At 44.5% G+C, this 22175-nt stretch overlaps 1 protein-coding gene across 1 annotated transcript; it reads left to right on the top strand.

Annotated features, from left to right (window-relative positions):
- Positions 1 to 607: 607 nt before the first annotated feature.
- ZP3 (zona pellucida glycoprotein 3) lies at positions 608 to 10369 on the top strand. Its single transcript, XM_036768832.1, has 8 exons — positions 608 to 980; positions 5103 to 5221; positions 8028 to 8131; positions 8347 to 8524; positions 8601 to 8718; positions 8801 to 8892; positions 9604 to 9725; positions 10170 to 10369. The coding sequence occupies exons 1-8, from the start codon at positions 657 to 659 to the stop codon at positions 10367 to 10369; spliced, it is 1257 nt and encodes a 418-aa protein (XP_036624727.1). The 5' UTR covers positions 608 to 656.
- Positions 10370 to 22175: the final 11806 nt, after the last annotated feature.

Genomic DNA, 22175 nt, shown 5'->3' with positions numbered 1-22175 from the left:
GGGAAATATTTAATGATATATATGTGTGTGTGTGTGTGTGTGTATGCGTATATGTGTATGTGCATACATACATATAAAACCTCTAGTTGGGTTTGCTAATTATCCATTTTTGTGCATTGATAGACTTGATAGACCGCTGGGACTTTTTTTTTTTACTGACCTTTACTTGTCTCTTTACTCCAGTGAATTCCTGAGCCTGTGGGGGATGAAAAGCTGCAGTTTTCTTAGCTTGGCAGCGTCAGAGAAAAGGAGGGGCTGAGAAAACGGGGAATCTCTGTGCCTGGGAGTTGGAGGGGTGGAAGATGCCAGAGAAGAGCAGTCATTTGGGTACTTCTTGTGTCCACGGTTCCATAGGTGGAACCAGCCAGACTAGTGGAGCTCCTCATGATGAAGGATCTTGTCTCCCCAACAGTATAGGCTGGGCACAGATTCATTGCTCAGTAAAAATTTGTTAATGGGGTTGGCTATTAACTTGATTGAGAGAGGCAGGTGAAAGTGGGATTCCTCAGAGTGGGAAGGGCTGGGCTATGAGCTCCCACAGGTGTGAGCAGTCTGTGCTCCCTCCGTGAGTATAAACAGGCCCTTTTCCAAAGGGAGAGTCTGGAAGCCAGATAGGTCCGGGTTGTGGCTAGTGGTTTTGACTCCTGCTTTGAGATATGGCTGAGGGAGGCTGTCCTTGGCCTACTCTCTGGAGAGCTATGACTCATGGGTCGTCCAGTCTTCTCCCTTTCCCTTTTCTGCTCCTGATGCTTACTGGGGCTTCTTGGCAGGCTCCCCATTCTTCCCAGCCTGTGCAAGTACAGTGCCTGGAGTCCCATATGGTGGTCAGTGTTGAGAGAGATCTGTTTGGTACTGGGAAACTGGTCAAAGCAACAGACCTCAGCCTGGGCCCAGGGGGCTGCAGGCCTGCAACTTTGCAAGAAGATGCCCAAGTAGTCACCTTTGAGGTTGGTCTCCATGAGTGTGGCAGTGTTGTGCAGGTAAGACTCCAGCCCCCTTCCTTTGGGAAACGTATGTGTTCCCCTGGGTACCAACACAGTGCAACCAGCTGCTATGAACTGCCTATCCCATGCTTGGGAGCACCAAAACCAGAGAGAGCCTCCTAGGGCCTGCGCCAGATCTGGGGAAAGACTTCATCCTGACTCCCACTTTCTGGAGTGGTCATGGGATCCTAGATGTAGGGCTAGAAGTGACCTTAGAGGTCATCCAAACACCCCCACTTTACAGATGAGGAAACTGAGGCCCAGAGGAGTAAAGTGACTTACCCAAGGTCACTCAGCTAGGACATGACTATGGGAAAGTGAACAAGAAGTCCAATAATAATAGCTAAGGTTTAGATAAGGGGCTAGGTGGTGCAGTGGGTAGAGCGCCAGGCCTGGAGTTGAGAAGACCTCTCTTCCTGAGTTCAAATCTAGCTTCAGATACTAACTAGTTGTGCGACCCTGGGCAAGTCACTTCACCCTGTTTGTCTCAGTTTCCTCATCTGTAGAACGAGCTAGAAAAGAAAATGACAAACCACTCCATCGTCTTTGCCGAGCAAAAACAAACAAAAACCCTAAATGTATTCCCATTTTACAGATGAGAAAGCTGAGGCAGCGGGCTAAGTGACTTGTCCCCACAGCCAGTTAGCGAGTATGGGAAGGGAAATGGTATGAGAAAGCTGGAAAAGCAACAGGCTTTGAAGCTCCATCGATGTCGAAATAAAAAGTCTATCCTTAATTGGGTAGAAAAAGTGGGGCTCCGTGCCTTGCGCTTAAGGAGAAGAGCGTTACTGATTCATCGGGCAACAAATCGCCTCCCTTCGCACCTTGGCTTTCACAGCTGCACAAATTAGGTTTTGGACCAGCTCGCTCCAGTCTCTTAGCACTGACGTTCGGATTAGTTTGGGGGAGGCGACCGGAAGGAAACATACAAGAAGCTGGATCAATACTAAGCTTTATTGATTATCCTAAGCAGGCTTGGGGAAGGCTTTTTGTACCTGGCACCCCGCCCGGAAGGACGAGAAAAATCCAGACAGGTGAAGGAAGGTCTCCCATTTGGACAGACCAAAGTTGGCCAAGACCTGGTGGAGGGGATGTGTATGGCAGGCTTATGTTCTCTTGTGTTGGGGAGAGGAGCCAGTAATTGCCAGTCTGGAGTGTGGGCCGTAGGAAGGAGTGTGGAAAGACTACTTGGGGGAAAAATAGGGCACTCGGGGCAGCTGGTGGCACAGCGGATAGAACACCAGTCTGACTGACCTGCAGTCAGAGGGACCTGAGCTCAAATCTGACCTCAAACACATACTAGTTGTGTGACCCTGGGCAAGTCACTTAACCCCCACTGCCTTAAAAAAAATAAGTTAAAAATAGGGCAGCGGGCACGGGCAGCCGTAGAGTGCTTCTCATTCATGCCCCCTTCATGTCTCACCGTGGCTGTTCCAATAGCATCTCTCGATTCTCCTTGCTTCCAAGAAGTGGACTCTGTTGTCAATCATTCTGCACAGCTGTTAAGTCTCCTTTCTAAGGCTCTGACCTTCCGAGGCTGCCCACCGCCTCTAGAACAAAACACAAACTTCTCGCCCTGCTATCTAAGACCCTCCGCAATCTGACTCCAATCTACTTTTTAAACCAAACGACTGTTAGCTCTCCCCTAAAGTCTACGTTCTACCTCCTGCCTCCACCCACCCTCCAGAACCTGTTTCCACCTCACGCTGCCTCTGAAGGAAGAATTCGGGTTTTCTCCATGGCTGAGCTCAGGAACTTTCTACAGTGATAACTGTTCCCAGGCATCTGTGCAGGTTCCCTTCTCCCTACTACCTTCAGAAGAATGCAAACCTCTGGAGGACAGGGGCTCTGCTCTCCTTTGGGTCCCCAGAACTGAGTGTCCTTTTAGTGATATCTTTGACATTTTTATACTGGCTTTATTTCTGGAAATAGCCTTCTCCTACTCAGAGAGTCATCTATTTTAACACAGAATGTAAAGAAAGGGAGAGACAGTGTAGGGGAAAAAAACCCAGCCAATTACATAGCCGGTGTCTGTGTATGGCTCATATTTCACATATTTCACATCCATTGTCTCCCATCTCTGTAAAGAGAAGAGGGAGGGACGTTTTTTCAGTTCTTCTCTGGGGTCAAGTTTGGTCATAGTTGTGCAGCAAGCAGTTTCAACTGTTCTGGGGTTTTTTTTTACTTGCCTTCTCAATGTGGGGGGAGAAAGAGAAATTGGAACTCAAAATTTGGGAAAAAAGTGTTAAACATTTTTACATGTAATTTGGAAAAACATATTAAATAAGAGGGAAAAGACTTTTTTTAAGAGGATGTGGGGGGAGACTGTCACCCTATTTCACCCAGGCTCAAAGTTCAAAGGCTGTTCAACAGGCCCAAGCCCACTGCTGATCAGCATGGAAGCTTTGACTCATTTTGTTTCCTACCTGGGCCAGTTTGCTTCTCCTTAGGCATCCTGGTAGACCCCTACTCCAGGGACTTACCTTGACCCAGTATAGATACCCAATCAGTTTTTCTTTACCGGAGCTCCAAACACCCCAGCTCAAGAGATCCAGTGAGTAGAGTACCGGGCCTAGAGTCAGGAAGATCTGAATTCAAATTTGACCTCAGACATTTACTAACTGTGTGACCCTGGCAAGGCACTTAACCATGTTTGCCCCAGATTCCTCACCTGTAAAATGAGCTGGGGAAGAATGACAAACTACTCTAGTATCTTTGCCAAGAAAACCACAAATAACATCTTGAAGAGTCGGACACACCAGAAAAACAATCCAACAGCAAGAAAGCACTTTCAGTTTCGCAACATGCCTTATTTCACTCTATCTTGATAAAAACCCTGTGAAGGAGATGCTAGTACTATCCTCAATTTTACAGATGAGGAAACTGAGGCTGAGAAAAAGTAAGTGACTTGTCCAGAGTCACACAGGTATCGGGTACCTGAGGCAGGATTTGAACTCCAGCCTCAGCCTTTATGTATGTCACCTAACTAGCTGCCTCTATCCCTGCAGATCAACACCTGCTCTGCAAGGCTGGGAGACTGGGAGGTTGAGGGCCCACACTTCAGATGAAGAAACCGAGACTTAATGATGTGACCATGGTTACAAAGCTAAGAAGGCTCAAAGGCCAGATCTGAACCCTTGTCCTTCCTGACTCCCAAGCCAGGGAGTAACTCTGACCCTGCACCGCTACTGCTTCATGCTGTACACGACCCTCTCCCTCTGCCATCAGACTCCAGCAGCCCTTTTGTCTGACTCTGCCCTATTAGACGGATATTAGCCTCATTTCTCACCTGGGCACACTACTCTGGGACTCTTCTGACTCCATCAGGCCCAGGAAGCTAATTATTGGAGAAACCTCTTCAGCCTTGGGATTCTACCACACCCTCTGTTCCTTGGCTCAGAGTATTTCCTTATTTTTCATTTTGCTGCACCACGTTGGGACTTCTGTGGTGCCCCCGGGCACCTTCCAGCCTTCCCCCACTGCCCTTCAGCTTTCTTTTCTGTGTTGTCTTCTATTAGATTATAAGCTTCTTGAGGGCAGGGACTTTTTTTTTCTCGTATTTGTAGCCCCAACTCTTAGCAAAGTGCCCGGCACATTGTAAGAGCTTAATAAATGTTGATTGATTGATGCAATTATAAGAGAATTACAACCTCTTAGATCCTGTTTTGTCATTTGTAAAATGAAAGAAATGGGTCTCCCAGGTTTCACGTGATGAGTATTGTAAGCCTTATAGCACTGTCAAATTTTGGCTCATATGTAGTGGGGGTGAATAACCACATGTAATAGAACTTTTGGCTATGCTACACTCACATGTAGCAATCCAAGACGGGGCGTCCCACAAAGTGGGAACAATATTTCCCAAGTGTTCCTGGAGGAAACCGTACCAAACCTTCCTTCCGTAGCCAGCTAGCTACTTGACTAGTACGTTATTAATTCTCTCCTCAGGTTCAAAGGCAATCCAGGGCTTTGGGATGGGTTAAGGCTTGTCTTTTGGAGTGAGGGGTACTGTATGGGACTGCGTACATGATAAGTACCACATTGAACTGAATGTCTAACTTGCTATAATGGAACCAGCTGTGATAAAGGTTAATTAAGCCTCTTCGCTGTTTTTTCTTCCAGGTGACTCCAGATGGGCTGATATACCGCACAAGCTTGTTCTACCGCCCACACCCAGTTGGAAATTTTACCATCTTAAGGACGAATTGGGCAGAAGTTCCCATTGAATGTCACTATCCTAGGTCTGTATCAGATGGCAACCTGCTTTTTCCCTTCCTAAAGATGGAGTACTCACTAGGCACATTGACTCTTCTCTCTCTATAAATCTCAGTTACTCAGAGCTTGAAACTTCCAAGTGTGTCCCTCAGCAAGATGGAGTAAAGCAAAAAAAACAAAAAACAAAAAAAACAACAACAAAATAAAACAAACTTATCTCAAGTTTCCTCCCTCCTTCCTTTAATTTTTCTTTTCCTTTATTTTTCTTTCTTTGTTTTTCCATGGCTATTAACATATTCTAGTTCCCTAAGACCTTGCTTCAATTTCCATTCTCCTTTTTAACTACCCTCAATGATTATTATCTTTGGGCAGGGATGGGGAACCTGTAGTGTGGCCCTCTAGGCCCTCAAGTAGGGCCCTTTGACTGAATCCAGACTTCACAGAACAAATCCCATTGAAGGCCACATGTGGCCTCAAGGTTGCAGGTTCCCCATCCTTGCCTTTGGGTGACTTTATACTTTAACTAGGAATCCCTCCGTTAAGATACAGACGTGTTGTTCAAGGTTCTGCCATTAGATGATAGAACCAGGACTTGGCTTATATCTCCTGGTCCTGTTACCAAGAAATGATCCCCAACTTGCTTAGAATCAGGAGATCTTAGGCCTGTCTAGTCTAATGCCCGTCTTTTACAGATAAAGAAACTGAGGCCCAGAGAGGGCAAGATTTGTCCAAAGTCTCCAAAGTGGTCCTCAAGCATAGGTCTACCTGATTTGCCACTCAGACTACCTTGTCACCTCCATGTTGACTTTGTAAAGTTAGCAGATGAGGGATGGTACCATGAAGCTGCTTGTCAAGTGTCAGCCATGACACCAGTCTGGGGAGTGTTCCCAGAGGCCCTGCTGAGGGCAGAGTCCTTCACCAAGACTCTCCCTAGCCTCTGGGAAGATGGAGGGGAAGTGAAGGTGCCTAGACTTCTTTTAAGTGGTTGAAAACACTTTTAAGACAACCCAACCCCAGAGTGGAAGGTGGATAGGTGGGGGAAAGGTTCCTGTCCCGGGCTGAAGGGCATGTAAGTACTTAAACTCAGATAATTTCTTTACCATGATCCATACTGTAAGTATGTGAAGAGGTAAGCACATCAATCAAGGTGGCTTTTGTTTTGTTTTTCAGAAAATAGGCCTTGCCAGCAGTGTTTCTGAATCTTCTCTACTGATAGGACTTAGAGTGGGAAGGAAACATTATCATGAAACTTCAATGTACATTCATGCCTTTTATTTTAAAAATGTTCATCTTTTATGAGAGTTTCCTCATCTGAGAAATGGGAATAACTAAGCAGAGGTCCCCAAGGTAGCCAAGGAGAGTAGGGGAAAAACTACAGAATTAGAATTGGGTCTGGGGGCAGCTGGGTGGTGCAGTGAGTAGAGAGCACTGGCCCTGGAGTCAGGAGGACCTGAGTTCAAATCTGGCCTCAGACATGTGACACACTCACTAGCTTTGTGACCTTGGGCAAGTCACTTAACCCCAATTGCCCTGCCTCCCCCCCCCCCCAAAAAAAAGAAAAACAAAAAACAAACAAAATAGAATTGGGTCTTTGAGTCCTAGCTATCACTCTCCATGACCGCAGGCAGGTCACTTTGCTCTGATAAACCTCAGTTTCCTCATTTATACAATGGTTAATAATCCACCAGACCAGGTTGTTGCAGGCTATTTTATAAGGCCTAAAGGAGTCGTGTTGTTCAGTTGCATCCAACTCTTTGTGACCCCATTTTGAGATTTTCTTGGCAAAGATACTAGAGTGGTTGGCCGTTTCCTTTTCCAGCTTGTTTGACAGATGAGGAAACTGAGGCAAACAGCATTAAGCGACTTGTCCAGGGTAACATAGCTAGTAAGTGTCTGAAGTCAGATTTGAACTCATCTTCCCAATTCCAAGTCCAGAGCTTTATGCACTATGGCTCCACCTAGCTTTGTACAAGTAATCTATTGAATGATTTGCTGAAGGTCAGAGGCAGAGAGACCCAAAGTGAGATCTCTAATTGAGGAGTTCTTTCCCTTGGGGTGTGTGTGTGTGTGTGTGTGTGTGTGTGTGTGTGTGTGTGTTGACGAAGGAAACTGTATTTCAGTATAATTGGTTATCAAACTATTTCTTAAGAACCCAAATTCACAGACCCCGGGTTATGATCATCAAACATAACCCGGATGAAGATCCCAGCAAAAGAGACTGAGAAGGAGCAGTCAGACAGGTAGGAGGAGAACCTAGAGAGCAGATACAGGCCGAGGGTGATGGATGGTGCTGAAGGATGAGGACTGAGCAATTAAAGGGGTGGGGAAACTAAACATTTATACAGTGCCTGCCCTGTGTCAGACACTGTGCTAAGCGCTTTACAAATCTCCTTTGAGCCGGACAACAGCTCTTAGAAGTAGGTGCTATTATAATCCCCCATTTTGGAGTTGAGGAAACTGAGGCACACTGAAGTGACTTGCCCAGGATCACACAGTTAGCGAGGCTGGATTTGAACTCAGATCTTCCTGACTCCAGGCCCAGAGCCACCTAGCTGATAGTAACTTTGGAGAGGACAGTTAGAGTTGAATGATGAGAACAGAAGCCAGATCACAAAGAGTTAAGAGAGTAAGAAGAAAGGAAATAGAGACACCTATTGCAGGTGACCTTCTCAAGGAGTTCAGCCAGAAGAGGAGAGAGATGGGAACAGTGGCCAGCAGGAACAGATACATCCAGTGAGAGGTTTTGGAGGATGGGGGAGAGGTGGGCACGTTCAATAACCCTTTGGGTAGGCCGTGGGTCGGGCCGGGCAGGTGTTCTGTCTTTTCTTCCAGGTGGGGCAATGTAAGCAGCAGAGCTGTCCAGCCTACCTGGGTGCCCTTCAGGGCCACCATAGCTTCAGAGCAGAAGTTTGGCTTTTCTCTACGCCTGATGAATGGTTAAGTTGTTGGGGAAGGAAGGGGAGAGGGAAGGAGCCCTACCCACCCCATACACATAATCCTCTCATCCTGTCCTAATTCATATTTGAAAATGTTACTTGTTATATGTCCAAGTTCAGAATTTTAAAAGCATTAAAGAATTTAAAAAAAGACCAAATTTGCCCCTGCTCTTTCAAAGTCTGTATGTAACATTCATGGTGATCCTGCCTTCCAGATGACTGGTCGGCTGAGAGTAGCTCAGGTGGGTTCCAGCTGGGCGACACAGCCCACCTTCAGGCTGAAGTCCACACTGGCAGCCATGTGGCCCTGAGGCTCTTTGTTGACCACTGTGTGGCGACACTGAGCCCAGACAAGAACTCAGAGCCCCATTATGGTATCATCGATCACCATGGGTAAGTACCCCATTCTGTCAAGCTCAGACACTCCTCTTGAAGAGTGTATCCCTTCATCATCTTCCTGTCCTTCCAGGTGCCTGGTAGATGGCCTTTCTGACTCCTCTTCTGCCTTCAGAGCCCCCCGGCCTAAGCCAGACACTCTCCAGTTCACAGTGGATGTGTTCCACTTTGTAAATGACTCTCGGAAACTGGTAAATATACTTTCCTCTACTGAGAGTAAAGGAAGTCACCATATCTTCCTGCCCTTCTAATACCTGACTTCTTCTCTCCTAGATCTATATTACATGCCATCTGAGGGTCACTGCCACTGACCAAGCCCCAGACCAAATAAACAAGGCTTGCTCCTTCAACAAGTCCACCAATACGTAAATGGGTCTTGGGAATAGTAGGGAGGGGACAGGGCGGTTACAGATCTCAGACTAGATCTCTAATCTGTTTTCCACAATTGCCACAAGGATATTCCTAAAGCCCAGGACTGACCACATTACTCCTTCAACCTTCCAGGTCCCTTGTTACTTGGGAATAAATCCACATTCCTTGGCCTGACATTTAAAGCTCTTCTCAGCCTAGCCCCAACCTATAACAATGAACATTTTCCCATACAAATTGGAACAGGGTGATAGGATTATGTGTATGGGGTGGGTAGGACTCTTTTCCTCTCCCCTCCCTACCCCCTTCACCTTATACATCCCTGTCACCTTATACATGCCTCCCCTTCATACAGACACCACAGCCTTACTGTTCTTCACATATGGCATGCTATCTCTTATTCACCACCCTTTGCACCCCCAACTTTTTTGAATTGCTAGATTCCTTCAAAACTCTGCTTAGATACCCTCTTCATGAGGTCTTATCCGATTGGGCTCCTCACCCCCAACTACCTTGTATGCATAAAACAATGATCTCTGCCATCTCTCCATCAACCAATAGAACATAAGCTTGTTGAGGTCAGACGAGGACTGTTTTACATTTCTGTATCCCTAGCATGTAGTAAACATGCCATAAGTGTTTGGAGTAAAAGCAACCTTTCTTCTCTCATTTCAATCCCCCTTGTCCACCCCCATCTTTTTCCTCAGCTGGTTTCCAGTAGAAGGACCTCCTGACATCTGCAGATGCTGTAACACCAAAGACTGTGGAAACCCAATCAGGTCCAGGAGACTACATCCTATCTCTGCAAAGCCATTCCAAAAGCGACAAGGTAAAGTATATATGAAGATAGCGAGGGGCCCCCAGATCCTTCATCCTCAGTTCATCCCACTCATGCTAGGATCAATCTAGAAACATAGTTCTCCCAAGCATGGAACCAGCATTCCCAGGATTCCATCTCTTGTTAGATGGCTTCCCCTACAATTACTGAGAACTGGTAATAAAGCAGGATGATCTGGGTTCAAATTCGGATTCTGCTGCTGCTTACTACCTGGACAGATTGATTTAATTTCTACTACCCAGGCCTTCATTTACTCATCTGTAAAATGAGGTGGCTGGCTAGATCACCTCCAGGGTCCCCTCCAGCTCTGGAACTGTAACTCCTAAGACTACTTAGTCTAAACTTAGCAAGGGCTTATGGGGCACCAAATCATAGGTGTTAAGCCATACTCTAAGCCCAGTCATGAGGTTTCATCTTCTTTGTTTCCACCCCCAGTGAGAGAAGCAGACATCACTGTTGGGCCTGTGTTCTTGGCACTGAATGTCAGCCACCACACCCCATGGGAACCCATCCCAGATTTCGTGGAAAAGTACGCAGCCCTTAGCCTGGGCCTGTCTCTGATCACTGTCTTGGTTTTTTCCTTAGTCATCATGGCCCTGGTTCTCCTCTGTAGGAAGCACAACGGTGCCTCTTGATTTGTCTGTTGGCCAATAAAAGAAAAAAAGACTCCTAATGTCTTACTGGTGTAGTAAATTAGTGTTAATGGGTCAGCCTAGAGATTACAGGGCTTGTTCTCAGGTTGATCACTGAAAATTGCCCTGGGCCCATCCTGGGCAGAGTAGGGGGAACAGCTCCCCAATGACTATTTTAAATACAATCATCTATTTTGGAGAGACAGGGCAGAAAACATTTAATTTGTCCTAGTGTTGCAACAATTCGGCTAGCAGCTGCTATGGGGGTGAAAGACCAACACAAGCCCAACAACAAGAATGCTGCCAGCACAGGTTTTTTGTTCTGCTTTACCAAGAAAAGCAACGTTAAGGGGTTAACAATCTTACTTCAATCCAACATACAAATATCATTCATTTAGTTCAGGGGGAAAAGCCAGCACCCTGAACTTCAGATACGAATGCAAACAAATTACAAAGATACATTATAAACAGACCAAATATAATTCATAGTTACCAAGAAGGCATCAACATCTGGGCTTTTAACTACAGCTACTCAGAGTCTCCACATCAACACTCCTCCAAGAGTGAAAGCCCCAGCAAAGAGCTCTGTTCTCTCTTTTTATACAGTTTTTGGACATCATCAAACTTCATCTGAGCAACCAGAACTTAGGCTCCTACTATTGGCTCTGGTCTTAGCAACTCCCCTTAGGGCCCCAAGGGCTTCAGGCTTCATGCCCATATCCTCTTAGCACCTAGCAGATAGGGGTTTGGGCCTGGGGCTTTGTACCTAGTAAGGCTCAAAGACACTTAACTAATTTATCATTCTAAAACAGTAAAAAAATGTCCCAACTTAATTCATATTACACCTCGTCCCAGGAACCAGACCCTTCCTTGACAATCCCCAAATGAGCAAACTCCAATCATATGATCTCATTTCTGCCTGAACTGTGAGTACTCCATAGAATGCCCAGAAAAGACATCCTATGACCTGGTTAAATGCCTCTAGATAAGAACTCACTACTTTATCATCATAATACCCGTGGGAAAGATGCTTTATTCTTGCCCTTTTGAATAAGGATTCCTTTCATGAGATCATAGATAGAAAAGTAGAAAAAGACCTTGGGTTCAAATTAGGGTTAGGGTTGGAGTGGGGAGGTAGGGTTAGGGTTAAGATTAGTTAATTCCCTTCCTGGGAGTTCAACCTGCTTGATTTTTACCAGAGAAGAAAATTAAAGCCCATAGAGGAATTTGCTTGGGGTTACATAGTGATAAGTATCTAAGGCAAGATTTGAACCCAGTTCTTCTTGACCCCCAATCCAGTGCCCTTGATGCCTTACAGGCTTTATTTTAAAATAGGCCTCTTGAGAGTACCTTGGATCCTCCTTTGAAGGAGGTACCTCATTCCTTCTCAAGTCATACAGTACAATTTGCCTAAGCAGTGGCTTAACCTTATAGACGTGTATCAGGTGTAGGGACTAATGTCTGACATGGGGGGTCTGTATATTTGCCACCAGCTTCAGACCAGCTGCCAACAGGATGGGGCAGGGGGTATTCTGTTTTCTTCCCATCATTGGGAGAATAGAGCTTTGCTCAGATGTGCCCAGACTGAAGTTGTGATAAGGAAGCATCCTTGGGAACCAATTGACTTTCAGTAGATAAGATAGAGACTAAACCCAGGGCCACTAAGACCAGATACTCTTCTTGGGGGCCTGGGAGTTCTCTCCTTCCTAAACATAGCAGCTTTGCCATCTAGAGCTAAGTGCCCAATTTCTGCTAAGACAAATTATGATGGTGATACAGCTGTCATGGTGATAAGAGTGCTGGATAGGGTTGAGCTTCCTTCCCTTCCCCCTGCCCCCCCAGATCTTGGGTAAGTCGTTTTATAGATCTAAGCTTCTGATTTCTCTCTCTGTAAAACAGATGGGCTGAGTGTCGCTGTGGTGACCTAAGGCCAGCCATGGAGTGTAAGGGGAAAGGTGCTGGATTTGTGCAAGTTTATTGGAGGTAGCAGGAAGTTGAGGCCCTAATTTTTACATTTACCTGATCAATTCTCTTCTAATTGTTCCTGTCACATGCTTTCCCACTACCAGTCAACCAAGAAAACCAAAAGGGAAATGAACCAACTCTATGGGGATTTTCCCCCTTAAAGATCATTCTCTCTTGGACTGGAAAAACCTCCAGCTCAAGACCATGGGGCCGAGTCAGTGCCAGGGCAGTCCCAGGATCTAGCACCATGTAGGTAAAAGACTACTGGGCTAGGTCCAAAGACGTAGGTTCTATTTTTGTTTCCTCCATTCACTCTAGATAAGGGGTTCATAACCTGGGGTACACATGATGAGGTTTAGACTGTGGGAACTCCCTTGAGTCCCACCCTGAATCTTCCCCACTTGATCTGGCTTTTCATGCCCAAATAGCCTAGCCTAGCCTTGCCTTCCATTTTCTGGCTAGTTCTGGATTGTCTTCTGGCTGTTTCCCACTCTTGATCCTGATCAAAATATCTATACCCTAGCTCTGTTACCCTAGTCCTCTATTGTCTGCCATCACCAGGTAGCCTTCAGCCATTTCCCACCCTGGAGTCTGACCTCACCCCAGTCACCCCAGTCTGCCCTAAACCCTTCCTCCCATCACCCCAGACTACTAGACCACCCTCCATCCCTCCCACAGTCTTTCTGTATATAAGCTCCATCTTGCCTCCACGAAGGCACTCAGAAACCTAGCTCAGTACATTGAATCTGGCCTGCTTGTGAAAACAAGCATCGCAAAGGTGAGATTTCTTAAGACAACCCATTATGGCAAACCTTTAATAAACTTTATCTTTTTCCTTGGCTGAGAGGGCTTGAGTGGAATTCATTTAGCAGGACCCGTTGTGTTGGTATTTTGGGGCCTCAAGCACCCCTCACCCTAAACCTCATCACACAAACTCAGAAAAGATCCTTTGATCACCATATTTAACTATAATTGGTTTCCTTTGTAATCCAATGCATTTCATCTTATGTATTTAGGAACATTCTGAGAAGGCTTCATCAGCCTACCAAAGGGATCCTTGACACAGAAAAGGTTAAGAACCCCTGACCTGGATCATCTCAAATCTCAACCCTAACCCTCAGCTCTAACAATCTGAAATCCTAAGCATCTCTCTCTTCAGAGAGATCACAATGGTTCTTATCATATCCACTTGGCAAATCCCTGCATTCGGAAAAATCAAACCCCACCTTCCTGGGCTTTTTGGACACTATTTTTGACAGTATTTTTTTTTCTTTTGCTTCTGACTTCTGAGTTTATGACAGGAAATGGAAAGTTGTCATAGAAAAGGTAAGGGCACCACAAACAGGAAACTGCCCCCAACCCTCAGAACAGCAACTTGAAGACAGGCAAGCTCAGAAGAGGCCTTGAACAGTCACTGAATTTATGAAAGCCATTCCCCCTTCCCCCCACCAAGAGCATCAGGGGAAGATATTTGAGCAAAAATGTATGAGATTTTTTAAAATTAAATTTTATTTTCTTACATAAGTATGTTTGTTCTACATTTCAAAAATGCCACCATCAAGCTGCTGTCACATTTATGTACAAAACAGATTAATTGGAACGCTTGCTACAGAGCATTCTTTGTGAAAATACAAAGGTAATACCAGAGAAAAGCCAAAAGCAGTAGCATCATTACATGGGCTTAAAAGACACTTTTTAAAATTATCACAACCTCTTTAAGACACAGAACTGGAACACTATAACAGAGACTCAGAAGGAGGTTCGTAATTCTTTGTGGTTGTTGAATAACTGTAGTACAGTGCATAGCAGTATGGGGGCTTGTGAGCCAAGGCTTTGAGTCAATGCTGACCCATGATATGCCTCAAATTTGTAGTAGCTCTCAAGGGACCCATGTGTGGGTGGGGGGTCCTGGCAGCTGCATTTTTAGTGACCTAGTCAGTCCTTATCATGTTTGGCCTCTCTGCAGCTTCTGACTGCAGACTGACCCCAAAATAGCAACACACAGGGCCTGCCCAAATGAATTCAATCCAAGCCTTCTTCCAGCCAAGGACAAGGTTATTAGAACACAGATTGGGTGGGTGTGATTCTAAAAATCCGCCTCATTGGCCAGACTCTTAGGGAATGTAAGCATTGGCTAGACTCTTAAGGAATCTGAGCACCTTAATGGAGGCAAGATGGATCTTATATACCATACTGAAAGACCGTGGGAAGGATCTAGGAGTGGCCAAGTAGTCTGGGAGGTAACAGAGAATGGCTGGGAATGACAGGAACCTTGACCAAGGGAGAATGAGGTCTAGATAGGATCAAGAGTGGGAAATAGCCAGGAGTAATCTAGAGGCAGAAGAAAATTGGGAAATTGGGCCTAGGCCACAATTGAAGGCCAGTTGTGAGGCATCCCAGTAATCCTCTCACCAGAGACTTGACCATAAGGTAAAGTTCAAAGAGAGTTGGGGGGGAAGGGTGGTTTTCCAGGCCATCACTGACCCTGTTATCAACTACCAACTTATCGGATAATTCTCTCTTAACTGCAGAGGCATCCCTCACTCCCTCTCTCCCAGTCCCTCAAGCAGACCTTATGTTTCCCAACTCCATACCTTTGCTCACATGTTTCCCCATGCCTGCAATGTTTCCTTTCTACTTCAGACTTTAAATTTCAACTGATATGCTACCTCTTCCATTGAAGTCACCTCCTTCCCATATTAGTAATGAGAGAAATTATTATTAAATAACTAATTGTTAATATTGAGGAGACACAGGATTTATCTCTCTGAAACCTTATTTTCTACTGGGCCTAGCCAGCCTCTCAAGGACATTGCTGATAATAAGATTATATTGGCTTTCTCCTCAATCTTATTCAGACCCTGTGCAGGTGGGGAGGCCCATTGTGTTCAACTAAGGTTTGGGTTGGGTTAAATTCTTTGATTAGATTGCCCAAGGCTGGGGGTGATTTGGAAGTAAGTGACTAGGTCAAAGTAAGTTTCCTCCAGATCCTCATTAGAGTAGATCCACTTCATATAACATGCATGCTCTTTCATTACTAATTACCCAATCAGAGTTGACTTCTACCCTCAGGAATGCCCACTCTTCTAAGGGCATGGAAGCGTCGAGTGGGTTCCATGGCTTGCCTGCAGTCTGAGATGGCCAAATGACCGTGCTTTTAGTCATAATATGCTAGCATTATTAATAAAATGATTGATTACCCAGAAACTGTCTTCAACTTTTTATATGTCACAGTAATGATGACTTCTCCCCTCTAACCTCACGTAGCACTTTGGTTTGTCCCTCTATCTGTTCACTTAGGATATAGCAAAGTTTAGACTAACAGATTAGACCTGTACAATATATTCATAATATTGTATATTGAATATAAAAGCTCATAACTTAAAAAATTTTTAGAAAATAATAAAACCAAATACCTTGCAAAACTATGACTGGGGGAGAATTCAAACAAGGGATAGAAAAGATCATAAAATGTAAAATATGCCAGTTGGCGTAAAATTTCTTTAAAATGGCACAAATGAAATCAATGAAGACAATTAGAAGAAAAATGGTAGAATGCAGGAAATATTTACACCAAGCATCACTAATGAAGGTCCGACATGCAAACTATAAAGGAAATTGACAAATGTATGGCCCTCCAAGAGCCATTTTCCAATAGACAAATGGTCAAAGGACATGAACAAAATTTTCAAAAGAAATGGAAACTATAAATTATCGAAACATGTTGACCCACAATATGAGTCAATATAAAGCATCAAAACATACTGCAAATAATTAATAGAGAAATGCAAATTAAAGCAACTTCAAAGGTTTCACCACATATATACAAATAGGTAAAGTTGACAACAAAATTAAAGAGTCCATGTTGGAGGAACTGGGGAACACAACCCACTCATCCACTGATGGTGAAGGTGCTCCAGCCACTCAATAGAATAGCTTGAAATTCTGCAAGCATAATACCTGAATGGAAGTTAGGTGGTACAACAGTGTACAGCCCTGGAGTCAGGAGGATCTGAGTTCAAATCTGACCTCAGGCACTAGCTGTGTGACCCAGGTCAAGTCACCTAACAACAATTGCCTCCAAAAAAAATGCCTGAACTGTCCATACTCTTTGACCCAGTAATCCTATTACTGAGCATTTGCCACAAGAAAGCCAAAGATGGACTCCTAGTATGCCAAAATATTCATAGTACTAGTCTGTGATTGCAAAGAACTGAAAAATATGAATGCCTATCAACTGGGAAATCTGGGGGGAAAAGAACCGATGTATAAATATAGGGCAGTATTATTATACAGTCAGCAGTGAATCTGAGGAATTCTGAATAAAGTAAGCAGAACCAAGAAAGCAAAAGACACAATGATGACAACATTGTAAACCAACAGATCACTAGAGGGAAGTTGAATTCTGAGTGCCTGAAAAACCAACCAATCTAGTCCTGGAGAACTGTTCATGAAAGATGCCTTGGAAGACTATGAGGACAGATCACTGCATACATTGTCATAGGTGGTCCCTGTATCCATTGGGAGTGGTGGTGGGAAATGTCTTAGATCTTGGATTTTAAAAAAGCATTAATAAAAGCTGCTGAGGGACAGGAAACAAGTAGCAGGGTAGTTTTCCTGGAATAAAGAGCTTGTGAAGGATAGGGATATAAAATTAAGGTGGTACCAGATTGTATAGCCCCTTAAATACCAGGCGGAAGAATTTGTATTTAATCCCAGAGACAAGGAGAATGCACTAATGGTTTCTTAAGGGGAATAGGAGGATGAGGCCTGTGCCTAAGGGGGACTACTTTGGCATCTGGTTGAAGGATGAGTTAAAGAGGGAAGGCAGAGAGACCAATTTGGAAGCTATTGCTATAAGCCAAGTGCTGGGGTCTGAGCTAAGGTGATGTGTAGAAAGTGATGGATTTGCCAAGTACTCTGGACAGAGACTCTCTAATCCTGGGAAACTGATCCGGAATGGTGTGTGAGGTGGAGGGAAGAGCAAAGAATGACTCCAAGGTCAAGAGCTTGTGTGACTGGGATGACGGCGATGCCCTCAATAGAAATAAGGAAGTTGGAGGTTCTTCCTAATGCTAGAGTCCTGGTACTGAGAGAACCACAATGGGGAACTACATAAGCCATAACAAGCATGTGGTTGTCATTTAAAGGAAAGAGAGGGTGGTTAAAACAGATAGGGAGAAGTTAAGACACACACACAGGAACACTCACATAGATATTTCTGGACTAAGTCACGTCTTGTACTCATGGAGGATGTCACCGCCGAAGGCTTTCAAAGTTTTATTTTATCAGCCTCTCTCCTGGCATAAACAAGGAACTCAGCCTGGGATAAAAGACATAAAGCATCGGATTTGATTCCAGGGCTGCGGGTTCCCCAAACCAAACAGACATTTATTAAACATCGATTGTCTGCGGAGCCTGGAGAGACAGAAAGTTTAGATGAAGGCCCAGACCCTGCCTTCATAGAGCAGGGCAGCTTAGGAGCAGGGTAAGACACGACCCTGAATGTCTACGACACCTAATGCTGACAATAAGAATCGCTGGCGTATGGATGTCGAGGCTTCCCAAGTGCTTTACATGCATTATGTTGGTTCATCCTCATCCTCACAGCAATCCTGGGAGGAAGGTGCTATTTTTATCCCCATTTTACAGTGAGGAAACTGAGGATAAATGACTTGCCTAAGGTCACCCAGATAAAAAAGAAGGATTAGAACTCAGGTCTTTTTGACCTGGAAGTACAGCTCTATGCCTCTAGCATTCTCCAGATCCCACATCCAGAGTCTGAAAGGACCTCAAAGGCCATGTTGTCCAACTCCTCCATTTTACACAGAGCCAACCAGGGGTGGGGACAGTGTCTCAGATTGGTAATCAAAGGATTTGGGTTTGAAGTCCAGCTCCATCTATCGATGAGATGGAGGAGGTCTCTGTTCCTCCCCTTCCTGCCCCCCACCCCCCACTATGGAATTCTTCTGCTTAAAGTCTATGAATAAATTGTATTTTTTTAATGATTAAAAACTGTAACAAAGATTTCTTATTTCATAGCAAGGCCTCAGGGAAGTAGTGAGTTCCCCACTTTGGGAGGTCTTCACTGGATGAGCGCTTGTAGCACCTGCATTGTGATCACTAGTAGGAAGATAGAAGATTTGAGCTTCCTCCTAGACACTCTGCCAGAGCTCAGCAAATGCTGAGGATTAAACGTGATTAAATGTGGATTCCCAGGATGTGTTTTGAAGGCTCCCGGAACACCTTGGCTACCAACCCCGTCCAGGCCCACATCACCCTGGTCCAGCTTCCAGTCCCTCTCCAATCCATACTCCTCACAGCTACTAAGGTGATGGGTCATGCACCAGGGGGTCTAACCCTGCTGAAGAAGTTCTATACTGTCTCTAGGATCTAATACAAATACCTCATTCAAAGTCCTTCCTGGTCTGGCTCCAGCAGACATGCCACATTATCTCCCTTCATGCACTCCACAGTCCAGGCAAAGCGGCATTCTTGGTGCCCTTTAGACCTCCCCTCTGCCATCTCGTGCCCCTGTGTTGACTGAGCCCCATGCCTGGAATGACCTCCTCCCTCACCTCTCCCTCCTTCAGAGCTCAGCTTATACAGGAGATCCTTCATCTTCCCCCCAGATGCTCATACTCCTCCATCTTATTTACCTTGTACGTATAAAGAATATAAGAGGAAGCAAGAAGCAGATGCTCCCTTACCAAGGGAATGTTCTTTATGCAGTCATTTCGGTGGTCTCCGTGTAAGGACTGATTAACACTTTGTTTCCACACTAACTAACTGGCTAACTTGATTGCAGAAGAAAGCAGTGGGGGGAAGCTGATTAAACATTCCTCTCATCAGACTCCCCTTTTCTTTGTTCTGAGAAGACCTTTCTCTTGTGTATCAAAGACTGTTGGACCAGGCGTGGTTCACCAAGGATGAGATCCCACAATGGGAATTCTTTCTCATGGATATCCTGGGCTGAATCTTCATTTCACAGCTTTTGTCAATTCCCTTAGCAATTGAGAAAAAAAAAAACCCAAACCTTTCTCATGCTATGGAGATCATAAATCTGAATGATGCTGACATCCTGAGAGAAAGGATTATTCTAAAACTTGTAAAGAAAATTAAGGCATTGAAATGGGAAATGTAAACGAAGGGCAGAGACTCACATGGTGGGGGGTAGGCATGAATCAGAGGAGGGATTTGCATTTGGGATAGGGAATAAATGATTGTATTTTCCAATGTCATGGGTTTTTTTTATTTTATTTTTTATTTTTTTCAGACACCTGGTTCTTGCAAGACCATAAATAAAATTCTTTTTCCTGGCTTCACTAATTTGTCCACAGAGTTCTTGGTAAGATCTTTATTTCTTACATCTGACTCTTTGTGACCCCATTTGGGGTGTTGGGATTGCGGGTTTTTTTGGTTTGTTTGTTTGGTTGGTTTTTTTGGCAAAGATACTGAAGTGGTTTGCCATTTCCTTCTCCAACTCATTTTACAGATGAGGGAAGTGAGGCAAACAAGGTAAAGTGACTTGCCCAGTGTCACACAGCTAGGAAGTGTCTGAGGTCAAATTTGAACTCAGGTCTTACTGACTCCAGACCTATTGCTCTTTCCATGGAGCCACCTAGTTACTACTATCAAAGAAATATCTGTCCTGCTTTAATTATCTTTTTGACAGCTACAAGAAAAATGGGAAGATGCCCTCGGGTAAGTACGGATCTCCATTTCCTACCTTACCTGGCTTGTACCTCTAGAACTTATTTCTATGAGGTCGAGAGGTAAATATATATTCACTATTAATCTCTATCCCTTTACAGAAGCTCTTATTTATGGAACACGGGCTTGCTGAGGGGTGCTACCTCAAGGTGCCTCCCTTGCATTTGCAAATTCCCAGGAGGGTCATTGTCCACCACTCCTCCTCCCCTGCACCACAGCTTCACTGAAGTTTCACTATCCCTTGCCAGCCAAACCTTTCCCCGATCTTTACCCCATCAGCTTTAATCACACAACAGGGATTAACAGCTTCCAGTCAGTCTATCCATCCATCCATCCATCTATCTATCTATCTATCTATCTGTCTGTCTATCTGTCTCTCTCTGTCTGTCTGTCCATCCATCTGTCCGTCCATCCATCCATCTATCCATCTATCCATCCATCTGTCATCCACCAATCTATATTTTTCATCTACATCATCTCTCTCATTTTAATATCTCTATTATCAGTCATCTCCCTATCTGTTATCTTTTTCTCTGTCATTTCTAACATCTTTATCTATCTAGAAGTGAAACAATAGTAAAGATTGATGAAAGAAATGATTCTCTCTCTCATGTTAATAATCAATTATTAAATTGGGATTGAGGTTTTCCCTTATTCCCTCATTCAGAAACCAGAGACCTGTGAGTTGTTCAGTCTCTGATTTATGAGATTGCCCAAATCCTCACCCAACTAGAGAAACTTATGAAGAATTTAATCTAAGGTGAATTCCTGCCTATTATGTTCTACTCAGGTAGGCTCCCTGGGGGGTGGGGGTGGGGGATGGAGTAGATCCTTTGTCTAGACTGCTCAAGGCTGGGGGTGATCTGGCTTGAGATAGTCTCTTTTTGTCCATGAATGATACAATCAAAGTCATATCTCTCAACCTCTCAATAGAATAGGCCCACCTCTCATTATAATATTCATTTTCTCATTAATTGTTAGCCAATCAGAGTTTATTGCCACCTGTCAGGAACACCCCCTCTTCCAAGGACATATAAGGGTCAAGAAGTCACCATGAGCTCTCTTTGGCATTTGAGAGTGCCACTGACCCCTTTTATTAATTATCCACTAGCATTATTAATAAAGTGATTAATTACCCAGAAACTATATCTCCAACTTTTTAGAAGAGCAATAATAGGAGAATGGCTTGTTTGGATAGGAAGCAGCCAGAGGCTTATGATGTTTGACTCCAGAGGCAGAATTAGCTTCTCTCTATCTCTACTTTCTCCCAAAGAGATTTAAGGAAATATTAGTAGAGATATGAGCACTGAACCAGCTTTTCTCTACTAAGCAAATGAAGAGGATACATTTCCTCTAGCTGCACTACCATCCCATTGATGTATGTTCATGGATTCAAGGGGCAAATCGATCTTTATTCTTCTTGGTCCAACGCCTACTATCCATACATCAGAGCTGATAGGAGGGGTTGGAGAACTATCAGCCATCCATTGGTTTGGCTCACACTCAACCTGCTTTGCCTTCCTCATCATGTAGTAGGTGACCACGAGAATGGCTGCTCATCACAATTTCCAGCTTCTCTCCCCACTCCCCCTCTACACACACACACACACACACACACACACCCCTAAACCATACAGAAAATACAGTCCTAGAAATCTAAGTTTAAAATACATCTCCAACTGTGTATTGGGGATCCTTGAAGAGTGTGGCCTTTGTTTCCTTTGATTAATTCAGTGTCTTTGATTGAGTCTTACTAGGTGCTAAGCCCCAGGCCCAAACCCCTTCTCTATTAGGTGCTAAGCCTATGTGGGTGTGAATTGGTAAGTAAGGTGGGGCTCCAGGTGGGGCCAATGAAGGGAGGTGCTAGCTCCAGAGCCAAGAGTAAGAGCCTAAGATCCGGTCACTCAGATGACGTTGATGACATCTGAAACTGTATAAAAAGGGAGAACAGAGTTATTTGCTTAAGGCTCTCACTCCTGGAGCCGTGGGACTCAGGGCAGCCACTGTAAGGGCCTTCCGACTGAACTCAGATATTGATGGTTCTCTTGGTAACTATGAATTGTATTGGGTCTCTTTGTAATTTGATTGTATTTGCTCTGAAGTTCAGAGTGCTGACTTTTTCCCTTGAACT

This window comes from Trichosurus vulpecula, chromosome 7, assembly GCF_011100635.1.
Source record: "Trichosurus vulpecula isolate mTriVul1 chromosome 7, mTriVul1.pri, whole genome shotgun sequence".
Classification (NCBI taxonomy): Eukaryota; Metazoa; Chordata; class Mammalia; order Diprotodontia; family Phalangeridae; genus Trichosurus; species Trichosurus vulpecula.
The sequence above is the reverse complement of the archived record's forward strand: the minus strand, read 5'-3'. Positions and strand labels throughout refer to the sequence as shown.